Below are 18,605 nucleotides of genomic sequence, written 5' to 3'. Positions count from 1 at the left end.
TTCATATATGAATGCATGACCATTGTAGCTCCAAATCATGTACACCCACAAAAATGGGTAGTTGTACTCCATGTATGTATTATATGTCAAAATACTTTCTACTATAATGTATAACTACAAAGAACAAATAAAAAATTTAAAAAATATATTTATCTATAGTGTAGAGAACTAGGAGATAAAATATAAGATTGCTTATGGATTCAGAACTTGCAGGTGCATTTGTTTTTTGTTCCTCTGTTAGAATACTATTGGTATGGAAAATATAAATCACAAATAGAAAATTACTTCTAAGAAAGGTTTTACAATTTTTAGACAATAACCTTTATAGGAAAAGAACCAAAGTAAAGTGTGTATTGAGTTCTGTTGTTTTTTTCTGAATGGATACAAAATTGAATGCTTCAACCAAGTTGAGAGCTTTTTATAAATAGATTGTTAATTGTAAAACTAACATGTTAGCTTTTATCAATTAGCTTAAAATCAAATATGTTGTATGATTTTGAAGTGGTATGGAAACCACTTTTCTTTAGCCTCATAAATATCAGAAGAATCAAATACATATAGGTCAGATTTCATTTGATTACCTAGATGATCCCACGTCTAAGCAATGGTAAGAAAGGCAGGCTAAATGGTCACTATGTTCTTAATTTGTATTTTCCTATTTGGGTTAAATATATTACTCACAAATCCTTTCCTCCTACAAAAGAATTATAAGCTACTTAAAAAGTAGTGTTTTTGTTTCATTGTTTCTTGTTAGATAATACTTCTACCCCACTTTTTGTTTATTAGTAAAGATGCAGAATAGGGCATGTATACTTTTGTTAAAATTTATAAGCATGTTTAATATTAACACTGTGAAGCAAAAATCAAATTAACAAATATTCACTGATCTGTTATTCGCATACACTAAATACTGAGTGGTAGCAGTGTTACCTAAGAAAAACAGATATCTAGATTTTTTGATGTTTGTAATCTAGTAAGATTATCAAGATATAAATGCAAGAGGTATTAAATGAAAAGTTGAGATCCAGCAAAGAACAATATAATGATTAAATGCCAAATTGGCAAGGAGGGGTCTTTTAGAGAAAGAATGGCATGTGATACAAAATAAACATTAGAAACATAGCAACAAAGAATACACAATTAGATGCCAATTGAACACACACAAACTTTTTAGTGAGTTGAATAGTACAGAACTAGGAATGAACAATGCAAAATTTGAGAAAACACTCTGAGGAGAGAAGAGTTTCTAAATAATGCAGTAGGGGATATGATACTGAAAAGAGAGCATTCTGTTGACCCTGAAAAGCAAGTTAAGAAATTTACTTATGTATCTCCATTATGTGTTGCATTAAAAAGTATTAGGTCTTTAAAAAAAACATATCTGAATTTCTAGAACACTTACTGGTTTTGTTTGTTAGAAGTGAATATTTATATATATGTATATATATATTATATAATTTAGCATATATTATATATACTTTTGTATTTTTAATTGTAGTTACTGTTTATTGGACCTGTAGAAAGCATGAGGCAAAGAACATTTATAAGATCTGTTCCACCTACATAGATGGAAAAGCTGATAGAGAAGTGTCATTCACCCTGTAAGTGGCAGAGCACGGATCTAGACCCATCTGGTTAGACTGTCTCTTGTTGCTGACTTACATGTGCTAGGCACTGGGCTAAACACTTTCCTGTATTCCTTACATGTGCTAGGCACTGGGATAAACACTTTCCTGTATTACAGTTGAATTAAGTAGGTTCATTTATCTCCATTTTATAAATGAAGGAACTGAGGTTTAAGGAATTTCACTAGTTCAAATCATAAATTTAACAATTTAACTAATACCACTCTTGTCAATATTCCATAATTGGTAAGATATCTTTTAAATAAAAGATTTCATGAGATTAACAAAACATTGACTTTGTAGTGGTTGACAAAGTTAATTGAAATTTGAACAATTTATTATGAGGATTTTCCTCAAAATAAGTCCCTTTCTATGGGATTTCTTGACGTAATCAGTTTCTGAAGTCTTATGGGGAAGAAATTTTAAGTACAACTTCTAAAAATATTTAATCCTATTCACCATGCAGTAATTATTAGGATGAAAGAATGCCTGCTTTCTTCAAGTAGTGTAGTTGCTCTATAGAATTGGATGTTTCACAAATCATTTCATAGCTTGGTTAATTAAGATTAGAGTAATTATTTCAGTGTAAAGATTGCTGTACATTGAGAGTGTAGCTCTAACAGAAGAGTAGGGGAAAGGAATGTGTCTCAACTCTAAAAAGATTTGTGTGTTATTGCCAAAAAAAGAATAATTAAAAATATAAAAGAGCTGAGTCAGAAGAATAGCGGATTAAAGGTGCAAAGTGTGAAAACACAATTCAATATTTGCTGATCATGTGGGTAATAAAACTCATTGAATAAAACTTTTTTTAAAGAAGCTATTTCTGTTCTCTACCAGCTCTCCCTTCTTGCTTAATGGAATTATTTTTGCTAGTTTCAAAATAAATTACAAAAGTATACTAAGTATACCAAGTTGTCCCTTAGACTGTTCCACTATTAAAACCCTTCCTTTTACCCACCCAGATCTCTTGCATAGGTCACACCTGGTGGTATCCTGAAGAAACAGCCTTCACAGATAAGTTGGAGGTGCTTCTGTGGGAAGGCTCATACTCATCAGGCATAGACTAAGGAAAGTTGAGAACCGCCAACTATCACTGCTTCCGGAGGCTCAGCTTCTAATTTTGTTCCTCTTCTTTTAAGTGACACTTGTGTTTTATAAACATTGAAATAACTTATTCTGTGAGAATTAAGCTTCATTTACTGGATAACACAGTTAAAATAAGTGTCCCTGTGTCTTGCAGAAACAAACAGAATCTGACTAGATGCTTAATGACTTATTTTCCCATCATTTTCATATAGAAAACTATTCCTGAAAAACTATAAAAACACTTTATGCCTTATGGTAGTAAAAAAAAAAAAAAATCAGGCTTATATAAGGGAGTAGTGGTATGCCTAAGAAGCAAAAAGAGACAGCTAAGTATTTTTTGTCCTCAAATACTGCTTTCCCTGAAGAAAAAATAAAAAGCAAATTAAAGAAGCAAATATAACAACATCCAGAATCTTATCAAAAGATATTTCTTTTTGCACAATTTTTTAAAAAGTCTTGTAAGCTTGTGATAGAATTATTTTATGAATGAAGATTTCCTCTCTAATTAGTTGCTCTGTTCTTTATAAAATAGATATGCATCCACCTTCAACTTATGTGTAAGTACACCCCTTTTTAAATGTAACTGGATGACAAATGATTTCTCAAAGCCTACTGCTGTGAATATATTAAGAGTTAACTGATATAGTATATTCTGTACTGAAAACTTCATGTTATGCAACTGAGATTATATTATCATACTTTAAACAAATGGTAGCATCTTTTCCTCTTTGTGATAAGTAGATAAATTAAAGAGAAAGTTATATCTGTAAGTAAAATATTGTTGCTGCATTGAGCAATACAGGAGAAAGGGAAGGCAGAAGTTACAAATTGGGGACCAAAGAGAGGGCAGTAACATTAGAAAAGTTAGATAGTAAGAGACACATACTAGAAGCAAAAGTTTATACAAATAGTTTGTTTTCCTACCTACCTTATTTTTCCTACCTTTAGCTATCTGATTTAATTCATAATAAAGTTTTTCTCATTATTTAGTATAGCTTGTGCATTCTAATCTATACTTTAATAATCTCTTGTGTTTTTTTACTTAAAGATGCATTATCCTTAATTAGGAATCTTGTACAAGTCACAAATTTGCATTAATCACTATTTCTCTGTAGTGTGAATCCAAAATATTTCAGAGTTTGACAAGAATCTTCATATTTAAGAACCACTTTGCACCAAGATGCATGGCAATAAATGATATGGTCAAAAACTTGAAATGATTCCCAAGAGTGAATTTGGAATCGTGCTTATAGAATTCTGTCTTTTCTTCTAGGTTCACTTGGACATAGAACAAATTAGCCTGGCTTCAAAAAATCTTGGGCTAAAGACTAAGATTTGACTTTCTGAAATATGGCTCAGGGTGACAATGTGAATGTACACTATTAATGTCAAGACGGATGCATTTTTTAGGACTTTCACCTGTCAATTTATACTTTAAAATACCAGATATATTACAAAATCCTAGGTTAAGGAGGATGGAAAAGAGTCAAAGAAAAAAAAAAAAACCTTGTAAGTGCTTTGTAATAGACAGGCAAGAGAGGCAAAATGGCAATGATGGCTTGAAGATGTATGTCAAATATGTATGTGTAGGTTTATCTTATGGATAAGAGAATGTGTTTGTCTATGTGTGTACAGATACTTATAGCATTGAAGGAATATGTATCACTGAGAATTAGCAAAATAGAGCATAAGCCATGCAAAAATCAAAGGCTGATAATTTTTTTATGGAGAAGAACTAAGTCACAATAAATGCATACTTTGTTTTGCTAACATATAATCATGTTTTATTAGAATTGTCTCATCTGTATACTTCTACATTCATCTATATAGTAAGTTAATTCCCCAGGTTTCAACTCGACCTCATCTCTTTCCTTTTGGGCACTTATCAAAATTTTCACTATACATTTATTTGTTTATGTGATGGAACAAACTGAAAGCTGAATAATTTCAAGAATCATGCTGCTGAATTTACCCATGTATACCTAGTATTCAACTTGTGACATGACTTATAGTAAGTATACAATAAATATGTGTAGAATAATGAATGAATCTGCATGGTATACATACAGTACTCTACCTATTTCATAGTTTTAATTGTTCATCCAGTTAATTAGTTCTGGTCATAGAGAGACATAAAGCAGCTGTTCTGGTGCTTTCAATGTACTTTCCTCAAGATATTTTCATTTTTTGGTTGCTTTCTTTACAGTTAGAAGCCATGTTGCAATAGCTAGGAAGTCAGACTGCTGGAAGATACATACTGATTCTACTGTGAACCAGTTGTTCCATCTTGGTCACATTACTTAATATCTCCATGACTCCATTTCTTCCTGTATAAAATGGGTTAATAATAATAATCTCAAAAAGACTTAATGAAGAATTAATACACATACAATGAAAAGAAAAGTGTCTGGAACACAATAAGCTATCAGTAAATATTGGCCTTTCTGCTGGATACAGTGGTACATAACTATAATCTCAGCTACTTGGGTGGCTAAGGCAGGAGAATGGCAAGTTAGAAGCCAGTTTAGGCAATTTAGTAATGCCCTGTCTCAAAATTTAAAAAAAAAAATTAAATTGAAGGGCGGGGAATTTAGTTCAGTGTTAAGAGCACTTGCCTGGTGTGCGTGAGCCTCTGGCTGGGTTCAGTCTCCAGAACCTGAAAAAAAAATTGGCCCTCTTAAAATTATTATTATTCTAGGAATTTACTCAGTTCTTATACTGGATTATACTGCAGTAACATAAAACTTCAAATCTTGGTGGTTCAAGAAAATTTTATTCTCATTCACACTCATGTTCAGCATGGGTTGGCAGAAAGCTCTGGTTATTGAAGGCACTCAAGGATGGATGTAAAATGATGGAAATTTTATATCCACTTACAGAGGGAAGGAACATGGAAAATTGTACAGTGGTTCTAAAAGCTTTTGTCTGGATATATATTGCTTTTGCTTACAAATTATTAACTGAAGGAAGTCATATCAGCATGCTTAATTTCAAAGTGGATAGAGAAGTCTAGTTCTATAGTTTGTATGGAAGGAGGAGAGAATAACAACTTTTAGCTATCAGTCTGTCAATCAGATATTTGGTTTTGTTGGATCTTGGAAGGATTAGATTTCATACAAAGAAGTCTCGACCTCAGTGATTACCATCAGTCCTTTAGCTCAGGAGAATTGCAAGTTCTATGTTTATTTAAAATGTTTATTTAGTAACGTATTTCTTCGTTCTTTTCACTCTTCTCTCTGTTCCATTGGATGGTTTCTGTTATCAAATATTGAAAAACCAATTAATCTTTTTAGCTTCACTTTATCAGATAAATTCAGTTTTCTCACTAATTTATAAAGGCAGTCCCTTCTTAGAAAAGGTTAGAGGAAATCTTGAAACAAAATTGAATATATTTTCCTAAATTGAAATTGTAATTTTCAAAAATTTAATTGAAGTGCTTGCCTAGCATGAGTGAGGCCCTGGGTTTGATGCTCAGCACCACATAAAAACAAATAAATAAAATAAAGGTTAAATTCTTTAAAAAATTATTTTCATTGAGAAAATTATCTGTACTTGAACTACTTATGCAGTTAACGAACATCATTACATCAATAATATTATTATAATGATAAAAAAGAGTAATACAAAAATAATGGGGATAAGTACACAAGCGCAAAGGAACAACACAAAACTTTGAGATGGATGTCAGAAGGACCAAACCCCAGAAAACACTGAAGTATAGTCTATAAATCTATTAGAACTCTCCATCAGGCAGAGAAAAGGAGCCTCCTTCTGTGTTCATCACAGAGTACATAACAGGTGCAATATAATTGCTTTACTTTTCCTAAAAACTATGCATTTAGCCCATATAATAAACCTCTTATGAACTTCTACCCTGTACCTTCTGCACCCTCCAGCAGCAGTGCTTCAGGACCACAGAGGTCTTTTTCTTCCTGCCCCGGTGGAATAGTTCTCTTGGATCAGGCTAGTCTGCATATAGGGAACTCATTTCTCTTCCATCAGAATGGAGCATCTGTGAAATAAACCAATAATCCAGTAATTTTTCTTGCTAATATTGAGCTTCTATCAGTAAGTAATTATACTATTTAAAATCCCCACTTTCTACCATTGTTGGGAAGGGAAGTAAAAAAGGCTAGAGTGGTAAGAAGGCTAGAAAATCACCTACTGCCACATTGTAGGGAATTTGAAAGCAGGAAATTCCAGCTGGCCCACTATTCAATTTCAGAGAGACCATTCCCATCACAGCCTATCTATTTCTGTGTATAGATTAATACATAGTTCCACTATATTGAAACTAGAGAGTAAAACATGCATGATTCAAAAAGGAATAGAAAGTTCTTTAAGAGAGTTTTATGTTTGTTTAAGTAGGGGAAACTCCCCAATATGAGGAGAGATTGATACTCAGTAATCTAAGATAATTTCCATAGAGACAATAAGGAAAACATCAGAAGATCAGAGAATAAATATTCCAACTTAAAAAAAAAATTCCAACCCAGAAAAAGGGAGGGGAGGTGTATGGGTGTATGACTTATTTTACCTACATAAGGACTTATTTTTAGTTTAAAAAGGTAAAGGAAAAAATAAAGTATAACAGAACACAAAAAACACATTTGAAACAAAGAGCATGGTAGATTCTGAAGTGCAAAAAAATAGCAATTTTTTTAAAAAGTAGACATGACCAAATACAACTTTTTTTTTCAAATTAGAATTTAAACTGACCTGTGATATTGGGGGAAAGAATAATTTCCCTGATATGAATCATTTATTCTGTCATAGATCCCTTAATATCCATAAGGTACCTCTGTCTCTCTAGTATGGGAGGGAATAAGATGGCAGCCAAAACTAAATGACAGCTCTTCTACACATCCTGATTCCCTATAAGAAACAAGAGAGGATAATGGATCACTTCTCATTTTGCCCTTCTAATACCATCCCTGATCTCAGTTTTCTCATAGGCAGAATACAGTTTAAGAAATAAAACGGAGTTTCTATTTGCTCTTTACTCAGTTCCCCCCAATTTTAACATTCTGCAAAGCTACAGTGTAATGTCACAGAGTATTCTAATTAGCTTGCTTTTGTATTATTGAGCTTTGGGAATTATAGATATATTTCAGCTACTAGTCTCTGGTCGGATAGATGGTTTGCAAACATTTTCTTCCATTCTGGCATCTTTTTATCCTTTTAGCATATTCTTTTCTAGAATTAATGTTTTTAATTTTTATATTTTTATCTGTATTTCCTTTATAAATGTGCTTAATGTATGAAGTCTAAAAACTCTGCCTAGCTCTAGATTGCAAAGGTTTTGTCTCTTTATTCTTAAAATGTTCAGTTTTACAGTTATTTATGCTTGTGATACATTTTGAGTTGATTCTTATTTAAGGTGGGAGACTTAGGTTAAGGTTTGGGGATTTTTTGGCCGGGGTATGTGGTGTTGATTATGATGTAAATTGCTCTGGTACCATTTAATGTAAAGGATCTCTTTTCTCCATTGAATTTGTTTTTCACCTTTATCAAATGTCAAGAGAATACATATATATATATATACATTTTATTTATACACACACACACACACACACACACAATGGGTTTAGTTAGGGTTCTCTGTTGTTTTGTTGATCTGTATCTGTCCCTAGGCTAATATTACATAGTCATAATAGCTAAATCATGTAAGTTTTGAAAACAAGTAGACCAATCCCTACTGCTTTCACCTTTTATTTTGTGCAATTTAGAATAATCTTATTATATTAAATATGTACATAAACTTGGGAAGAATTGATATCTTTACTATGTTGAGTCTTCCAAATCATTAAAATGATAGGCCTTCCCTTTTATTTATGTGGTTTCATATATCACATTATATAGTTTACATCTCACAAGTTCTTTACATATTTTGTTAGATTTATACCTAAATATTTCTCCCTTGAATAGTGATTTAAGTTATATTTTATTTTTATTTTAAAATCTATGTGTTTACTACTAGTATATAAAAATACAATTAATATTTGTATGTTTATCTTGTATCCTATAACTTTGATGATCACAATCATCAGTTATAGGAAATTTGTTTGTTTTTATGAATATATCACAATTATAATGAACTAATCTATGTAACATAATCTATATAACATAGTTTGGTTAACTCATTGCCTAGTAACTCCTCTTTCCCCACACCCATGAATCCTAGTTTCTACTTTTTGTGATTTTTCTACATAGGCAGTCATGTAATCTACAAATACAGCCAATTTCATTTCTCTTTTTTTCTATCTGTATTCCTTTTATTTCCTTTATTTATTTTTTGCCTATTGCATTAGCTGGAAATTCCAGTACTACAATGAATATGAGTGGTAAGAGCACACAGCTTTGACTTATTCCCAATATCAGTGTTGAGTACTCAATCTCACCCTGAAGTATAAAGTTAGCTATAGTTTCTTTGAATATTCTTAATAGAATATTTAGTAGAATTCCCCAGTGAAACCATCTAGGTCTAGAAATATTTTTTCCGGGGGAGTTTTAAACCATGTACTATAAATTTTCCTCTTAGTACTAATACAGTTTTGTTTGACAAATGTTGATTTTTTTGTTGTTGTTGTTATTTTCATACAGACCTGGTTTGTTTGTTGTTTGTTTGTTTTCCCTTGAAATTCTTTTTGATTCATGGATTACTTTTCCTCATATTCATTCTGTGGGTTATTTGTTCATTTTTTAAAATTCCATTTTGATTCATCTATATTGTTTTGAGTATCTTTCTTTGTACAGCTTTTCAAGTGGTATCTCTAAATCCTACATTATATTTGCAGTTCCTCAGTCTACTGGTTTTGTCATTCTACCAGTCCAAGTGAAGTAGAGGGACTGTACCTTCCTTCATATCTTTTTACCTCCCCATTTCCATTCATCTGAAATAATACCTCTCCATACACTTCAAATCATATCAGACAGTGTTTGTTTCAATAGTAAAATAAAATTAAGAACACTCAAGAGGAAAAGAGCCGCCTATTATATTTACCATTATTTTGTTTGTCTTCCCTCTCTCTTGATTTTGCAGTGTTTCTTCTTTTATCCGTTCCCTCATGTTTATTGAATTGTCTTTAGCTTTCTGTTTACTAGCTCTAATATGACAATAAATACTTGGTTTTTCTTTGTCTAAAAATATCTTCATTTTTCCTTTATTCTGTGGGGTATTTTTACAGGCTGTAAGACTCAAGTGAAACAGTTTTTTTTTCTTTCAACACCTAAAAAATATTTTGTCACTTCCTTTGGCCACCATCATTTCTGATGTGAAATTTGTAGTCATTCTGATTGTTTTGTCTTTGTAAAAGAGTTGCCATTTTTCTATGAGTTCTTTTTTGAATTTTCTTAGTCCTCAATCTTCAGAAGATTGTGATGTGTCTTGGCATTGGTATTTTTGGGCTTATCAGCTTCTAAAATCAGTACATTTATAATATGACACAATGAAAGTCATTGTTACATGTAATTAATATGCACCAATAAAAAATCCCCCCAAAATCTGTACATTTATTTTTTTTGCCAAATTTCGTAATTATGTAGCCATTATTTAAGTACTATTTATCCCTAACTGCTTTCTCCTCTTCTAGGATTCTCTTGACAGAAATATTAGATATTAGACAACACAACTCCACAGATCCCACTTTTTGCCTCTATCCCCAGTATGATCAGTCTATTTCCTATCTGTTATTCAAAATGAGTAATTTCTTTCATTCTACATTCCAGTTAAGTGTTTTTTCCTTCTTTTATTGAACCTGCTTTAATTTTGATTGTTGTATTTGCCAGACCTAAAGTTTCATTTGGTTTTTCTTTGCATTTTATGTTTCTTTGTTGATGTCTTCTTTTTTCCTTTTCAACCATACTGGAAGTTGCTTTTTGAAGCTCTATTTTATTCATGGCTTTAAATTCTTGCCAGAAAATTTCACCATCTCGTCAGGTGTAGTGGCACACTCCTGTAATCCCAATGACTCTGGAGGTGAGGCAGGAGATCACAAGTCCAAAGCCAGCCTCAGCAAAAGCGAGGCACTGAGCAACTCAGTGAGATCCTGACTCTAAATAAAATACAAAATAGGTCTAGGGATGTGGCTCAATGTTTAAGCGCCCCTGGGTTCTATCCCTGGTACCCGCCCACACACACACACAAAAAGAAAATTTCACCATCTCATCTCCATGTTAACATCTATTAGTGATCTTTCACACTCTATTTGAGATCCTACAGATTCTTGGTATGGTAAGTAATTTTGGAATGAAACCTAGATATTTTGTGATGCTCTGAGACTTTTATCTCATTTAAGCTTTCTCTTTTAGTTGAGTTCCTGTGGCTCTGCTCCTTCAGGGAACAGGGCACGCCTTGCACTGGCAAGGAAGGCAGAAATGTAGATTTCCCACTTGGCTTCCAGAAACCCAAGGAGTTGGGGTTCCTCCTGACTGCTTGGTGTGGATGAGAGTTCCAGCCCCCACTTGGTGTCTGAATATCCACTATGTCTCCTGTGACATTATCCTACCGGGGGATGTGAGAGATGACTTGTTACTATCCAGTGAGGGAGGATGGAAACCCAGACTGCCTCCATGGTCTCTGCTGACCCCGGTGGGTAGAGCTCCTTGTTACCAGGAAGCTGAAATGAAAGTCCTAGTTCCTTACTTGGCATTCTCTGAACCCCCTCAGTGAGGGTGTTTGGGTGCCTCATTATACTTCCACAAGTTTCCCACCTCATTCTTTGCTGTGGTGGTGAGGTGGGGCCCTAGTTTTTCTGTGAGATTTAGCTGGACTATAGCAGCTGTTGTATCAAAGATTTCTGTCTTGCTGGGCTTCCTGGTTTTTGGTCCTCTGGCTAAAGAGAGCATATTGCAGCTTTTCTCACTACCCATTGGCCTGTCTGGGTTGTTGATCTCTTTGCTTCACATCTAGGATTTATGAGGCAAAGGCACCTCATCCCTGTGTCCTAAGGACTTTAGCCAGTCTTCCTTCTCTCCACCTTTCAGAGTCTTCTTGGGTTTGTTTTATATATATAATGTCAAGAACTGTTCAGTTGCTCTTTTGGAAGGAATAGGGGTACATTTGGCTATGGTGAGAAACTGGAGATAACATAAGATCTCTGGTATCTGCTGGTGAATTCAATTACTTAATTTTAACACAATTTTAAGGAAAACCCTTCTAGCAAGATTTTAACAGGCTCTTTTTTCAATAACTGGGATTAGTCTATACTTTTATGGCTAGAAATCAATTCTAGTTTAAATTAGTCATAAAGATAAAGTTTATTATGAGGATTTACCAGGTAAGCATTGTTTTAGTAAAAAAATAAAGTTTGAGGTACAGAAAAATAAAGATATATTAAAGTATATTTCAAATGTTTATAATTTTAATGCTTTTTATATTTTTTATATTGTATTCTTTTATAATTGAGTCATACATAGCAAAATTATATAAGCATAAAATCTGTTTTTCAAAATTATTTTTCTTTTTTTTTTTTCTTTAACTTTGTTTATTTATTTATTTTTATGTAGTGCTGAGGATCCAACCCTGGGCCTTCCTTGCACGTGCGAGGCAAACGCTCTACCCCTGAGCCATAACCCCAGCCCCCAAAATTATTTTTCTCAATAACTATATGTCTATAGATTTTTTTCTGAAAAATATTTAATTAATTCATTGAATAGTTACTAAATATAGCATTATCAGACATGGTGCCAGAATTATAATAATGTGCAAAATGCATACAGATCCTGCCTTATCAAACTTAAAGTGTTTTTCTACAACAAGATATCAAAATATAAAAGTGAAATCATATCTCTTATGAAAGCTTTTTATATGTTTTTATGAATAGTGCTGTTCAGGAAATTAAGGATATTATCTTTTTGAGTATATTATTCCACATACTAATACAGAAAAAAACAACTTTTTAAGCAGTGATATTTATCTTCAGTGTTTATTGAAACTAAATTGAAAGCAAAAATTATATCATGAGATGTTTTATTGCATATACAATGAATGTATTTCAGTAGTTTCTGAAATATTTCACTGTTTTTTAATATAGAGTGTAAATGACAGTGTTTTTCAATGATGGGGCTTTGGTTGTTAATGGTTTATATTAGTAAAAAGCTGTAAAATCATCCAAGGACTCTGTTAGCATTAGAATAATAATTTACCAAGACAATTACCACAGACTGAAATCTTTTGCAGCTCTAATTCAGTATTATTAATAATGGATAAAATTGCACTTTTCTCAGGTTGCTGTGGGCAGCAGGGAATTATTTCAATGAATATTTCAGCACATTATTTTAATCATTGCTCCACCAAATCCAAGTGGGCAATATTTTATACTTCTTAATTCAGTCTACTAAGAAAGCATGGTCATTAAATTGCAAACTGTTTGTAGTTGAATTCTATCCTGTGATTTACAAGCCTTGTTAAAAACAGTGTAAAAGAAGGCAAACCGTGTCATTAATACTTGTAATTTGATGTTGCATTTGTTACTAAACTCCCCGTGATTTATGTTTTTTAGTAGCAGAAAGAATATGGTAAAAAAAAAATTAAAAACAGAGCTGAGTGTTATAATGCCTAAAATATGAGAATATTTCTAATTTAAGATTTTTTTTTATTTCTAAAGGAAACATGTATAGAAAAGAAGTGTAAAATATAAATATCTCAAAAATCATCTTGGTTTTTGAGACCAAAGAAATAGAGCTTTAATTTTATGGGAAGAATAAATTTCCAGTTATACATTTTTATTCATAGTAATTAATACTGTTTCTTTATTTTTGCATATTTAGCCAGTTGCATGATTTCTGGCGTTTGGATTACTGGGAAGATGATCTTCGCAGAAGGAGACGATTTGTTCGTAATGCCTTTGGCTCCACTCATGCTGAAGCATTGCTGAAAGCTGCAATAGAATATGGTTAGTATTCATGCCTCTTAAACAAAAAAATATTGCTGGATATGAGGTGACCCTTTGTGTTTGAGAATTTATATTTTTCACTGGCATTTAACTTTAAGTCAGAAATGTTTTGTTGTGCTTTATTCTTCAGAATTTTTCTAGTTACATTTAACCCTGTATTTCTTACACTAGGTATACTTAGGACCCTTCAATTTCCTTTTAAGACATTAAAGATTCTGTATAGTTGGTTATTACCCATCGTCATTTCATAAAGCCTACATAAATAAATGGAATAAAATCATGAATTTCTTCTTCAGTGTCTTTCAAACTTTGGTGACTAAGACCCATGTTGGAAAAGAAACATTATGTTGTAATTCTGTAAGCAGACTTACATGTTTCTATGTATATAGAAATTTGTACATATGTATGCACAGAAATATATACATACATATGTATGTTATGTGTATATACATATATACATATATCTATGTTAACTAAAACAAATATATTATTAATAACCTCTTTACATGAAATTTTCTGTAATATTCCTATGCTATTCTTTTCAGATTAACACACATAAAAATCCTGTTACAATCTGTCAATTTAATTCCCCATCCTTCAATAGGTTACAAATGAAGTTTGAAAAAGATGGTCTGCCATTAACAATATCATCAGCTATATCACTACAATAGAACTTTAGCTTAAATTGTACTTTATAAAATGTATGGTAAATAGTAAATATAAAAATATTTTATAGTTTAATAAAAATTCTGTTACTATAGATTGTGCCCATTTACTTAGGAACATTTTGTCTGTTTACCCTTTTTTCCCCCTTGACACAGTGTGTTACTAATTTACTGAGGCTGACAGCCTCCAGAGTCACTGGGATTATAGGCATGTGCTATCATGCTCAGATTATTTACCCATTTTTTAAAATGCTCAACAATTCTAAGTTAGATTAATCATATCAGAATTTTATAAACCATATACATTGAAGAAATACCAGTAATGAACATTGTTCATATATTTTTATTACCCATTTTAATTCTCACAATTACTTTAATGTGTTAATTCTCATTTATTTGGGAGCAATAAGTGAACCATCCAGTTTGAAATTTTCTATGATTGATAAATAGTTCTTTGTTTATAATACAGTTTATTTTCTCAATGGATTACAGACAAAAAATTTCTAACCCTAATAAATGCAAAATGTGAAAAAAGGGCAGTAAAATATGGAGGGTGTAGAGAGGTGAGTGGGGAGTACTCCCTAGAGGAATCTCTCCAGAAAAAGAGAAGGAGAAGTTATAAAGTGCCAAGAGAAAACTGCAGTATTGTACCTTCTTCATGACCTCTACCCTACATACAAAGTATTTTTTCAGTAGAAATAGGAAGTAAATGTCAGCAATTATTACAAAGCACTTCATCCAGTAAAAATAAATGTTGAAAACTTAATTGAACACAGATTTTCTATATTTTAAGCAAAGGTTTTATTTTCAGAACATACATATAAAACTCACAGCAATAAAACAATCTCAGAAAACGTAAAACTCAGCCTATCATTTGAATATTTTTATATTAAATATTTAAATATATTTATGTTTGCCAAAGTCTGGCAATATGCATACTAACATCCAATGATCGAATGTTTTGATGGTGAGTAGTTATAGATCAAAGGTATATTTATAGCTCAAACTTGCAAATGCTAGTGAGCATCTAGGACAAATTTAAATTCAACTTATTCCTTCCTTTATGTCAAATAATTGCAGTATTTTAACTTCTCTATCATTACATTCTGACAACAAAAGTTAAGAACTGAATGTATGGGGTTGGGGTTGTGGCTCAGAGGAAGAGCGCTTGCCTAGCATGCATGAGGCACTGGGTTTGATCCTCAGCACCACATAAAAATAAAATAAAGGTATTGTGTCCACCTACAACTAAAAAATAAATGTTAAAAAAAGAACTAAATGTATGCAATCTATGCTGAAAATTTTGGTCAAACTTTTTTAATTCATTTGTTGCTACCATTTCAATCATGGTAACAATAAAATTTTTTCAGGAACAAAATAATGTTTTATGGACATTATTTTTAGTATGACTAGAAGTATTAGAGTCAGCAAAGTATTTACAATTTTAAATAAGTTATATATGTTGGGGGGGGCCACTCTAATAAAATACTTAAATAGGGAATATTTACCTGGCCATCAGAATAATCTCTGGGATTGGAAGCACAGATTGAGTCTTACCTATTAATGTAGTGTACGTATTTCAAGAATATGGAACTATATTAGTGTAATAGAAGTGAAACAGATTTAGAAAGCTTCATATTTTAATAAATAAATTTGAGTCACTTGATTTTTTTCTGTTACCCTAAACTCAGCCAAACATTTTAGATTAAATTATAGTTAGACTTTGATGTGATGGGAGGGAACATTAGCAATAATTTGAATTTCATGGCATTATTTTCAGGCAATTTATTTGAGCCTCAAAAAATATCTGTTAATGCTTTCTTTTAAATGAGCAAATAATCAGAATTGGATATAATTTTTAAGGAAAAGAACAATAATTTTATTTCATACTTTGAAAAGCTTTCCCTTCTATTTCATTATTAAAACTTTTGGTTGACCTTTTCTAGTTGGAAAATATCCTTTATACTGATGGAGTTTTTCATGCTTTTTTAGTAATACTAATGAGTTGAATAATTTATGAGGTTGTCATGTGAAAAAGATTTGGTGTGATTTGATACACTTTCAGCCTCTGGTATGGAATGTGATTAATAAAAACCTAGAGGCATGTAATTTTTTCCTTGATGTTTAATGTTCTAATTTTGCATGTATTACTTAGTAGTTTTCTAATAATAAAATATCATGCAAGTGCAAATTTAATTGATTGCCAGGAAATTTACAGACCATAGCAATGGAAGAATATAAGGAAAACATTTTAAAACTCATAAAGGCATGTTCTGACCTGCAGTATTTTCTTCTTCAGGGTACTTAAGCTAATAGGGAGATTATTTAAAAAGGAAGGTTTTGTGAATGGTTTATATATTAAAGTAAAATCTAAACTGGTCAACTTCTGCTACACTTTTTGGTGCTTGAAGAGTATTACTGCCAAAGAATAGTATGAAATCTTAATAAGTTTGTTTTTCTTTGTTGACTGTCATTTATCATCTAGGCCTCTGTTTCCCTTCCATAAAATTACAGTGGAACAATGTTTCATCAAAGCCAAAGATCGCAAGTGCCTCAATGTCTGTGATCAAAGACATCATCTTAAATAGGTCTGATCAGGCATCACCGAAGAGGGCAGGCTGCTGCAGCCTGAGGAGAAAAAACATGGGGCAAAGATGACAAAGTTAATCAGTCATTTCTTTGGCAATAAATAATAAGATATGCTGAGAACTGCAAATGAGAACATTCTTAGGTTCCTCAGAGATGTGTCTGCTTAACACCTGATTTATCTAAGCTTGTGAAGCCATCAAGATATGACCTTGATGAATAAAAAGCAGCTCTGTAAAGAATCTGAAATTAAATTAGGTTTGATGGTATATGCATGGCTACTGTAATTTTTTTCAGTTATCAAGAAATAAGAAATGCACTGAGAAAAAAAATGTTAGTCCAGCTATACAATTGATGAGAAAAAAGCTATCAAATTATCTGATTTCATTTTTTTAAGAGTATACAGTTAGTTTAACATTGAGAAAGATAATTTGCTTTTTTCTAAAAAGCTATTGGTTGTAATATGAAAAGACTTTTTTATATTTTATTTTATATATTTTTTTAAATTTTTTATTAATTAATTTTAATTTAGGTATGTATGATAGCAGAATGCATTTTGATTCATTATACACAATTGCAGCAAAACTTTTCATTTCTCTGGTTGCACGTGATATAACATCACACCATATGTGCAGTCATACATATACTTAGGGTAATGATGTCTATCTCATTCCACCATCTTTCCTGCCCCAATACCCTCACTCCACCCCTACTTCCCCTTTGCTCCACCAAAGCTCTTCCATTTATCCCATGCCTCCCCCCCCCCCCATTATGGATGAACATCCATTTATCAGAGAGAACATTTGGCCTTTGTTTTGGGGGGATTGGCTTACTTTGCACCATTCTCCAACTCCATCCATTTACCTGCGAATGCCATAATTTTATTCTCTTTTAATGCTGAGTAATATTCTATTGTGTATATATACCACAGTTTCTTTGTCCATTCATCTATTGAAGGAAATCTAGATTTCTTCCACAGTTTAGCTAGTGAATTGAGCTACTATAAATGAACATTGATGTGGCTGCTTTACTATAGTATGCTGATTTTAAGTATTGGGTATAGACAGAGGAGTTGGGTGACTGGGTAAAATGGTAGTTCTGTTCCAAGTTCTCAAAGGACTCTCCATACTGCTTTCCAGATTGGTTGCACCAATTTGCAGTCCCACCAGCAAAGTTATGAGTGTGACTTTTCCCCCCACATCCTCACCAACATTTTTTGTTGTCTGTATTCTTGATAACTGACATTCTGTATGGCATGAGATGAAATCTTAAGAGTAGTTTTGATTTGCCTTTCTATAATTACTGGAGATATTGAACATTTTTTCATATATTTATTGATCAAATGTATATCTTCTTCCAAGAAGTGTCTGTTCAGCTCCTTAGCCTATTTGTTGATTGGGTTGTTGTTGTTTTTTTTTTTTTTTTTTTTGGTGTTAAGTTTTTTGAGTTCTTTATAAATCCTGGAGATTAGTGCTCTATCTGACATGCATGTAGCAAAAATTTGCTCCCAAAATGTAGGCTCTCTCTTCACCTCATTGACTGTTTCTTTTGCTGAGAAGAAGCTTTTCATTAAATTCATTTGGAAAAGTAAAGGACCCAGAATAGCCAAAGCAATCTCCTTAGTAAGAATGGTGCAGCTGGAGGCATCACAATACTGAACCTTAAACTGTACTACAAAAGTATAGTAACAAAAACAGCATGGTATTGGCACCAAAATAGACATGTACAGAATGTACAGAACAGAAGAC

General features: G+C 32.2%; 1 protein-coding gene across 4 annotated transcripts in view; it reads left to right on the top strand.

Annotated features, from left to right (window-relative positions):
- Positions 1-18,605, top strand: part of Nbea (neurobeachin) — a 622,915-nt gene that overhangs the window by 390,488 nt on the left and 213,822 nt on the right. For all 4 annotated transcript variants that reach the window (XM_076872612.1, XM_076872611.1, XM_076872614.1 and 1 more), the window contains one exon: positions 13,482-13,606. In XM_076872612.1, coding sequence (XP_076728727.1) covers positions 13,482-13,606 — 125 coding nt within the window. The remainder of the gene's footprint in view (positions 1-13,481; positions 13,607-18,605) is intronic.

The sequence above is a fragment of the Callospermophilus lateralis genome, chromosome 12 (genome assembly GCF_048772815.1).
Source record: "Callospermophilus lateralis isolate mCalLat2 chromosome 12, mCalLat2.hap1, whole genome shotgun sequence".
Taxonomy (NCBI): domain Eukaryota; kingdom Metazoa; phylum Chordata; class Mammalia; order Rodentia; family Sciuridae; genus Callospermophilus; species Callospermophilus lateralis.
The sequence above is the reverse complement of the archived record's forward strand: the minus strand, read 5'-3'. Positions and strand labels throughout refer to the sequence as shown.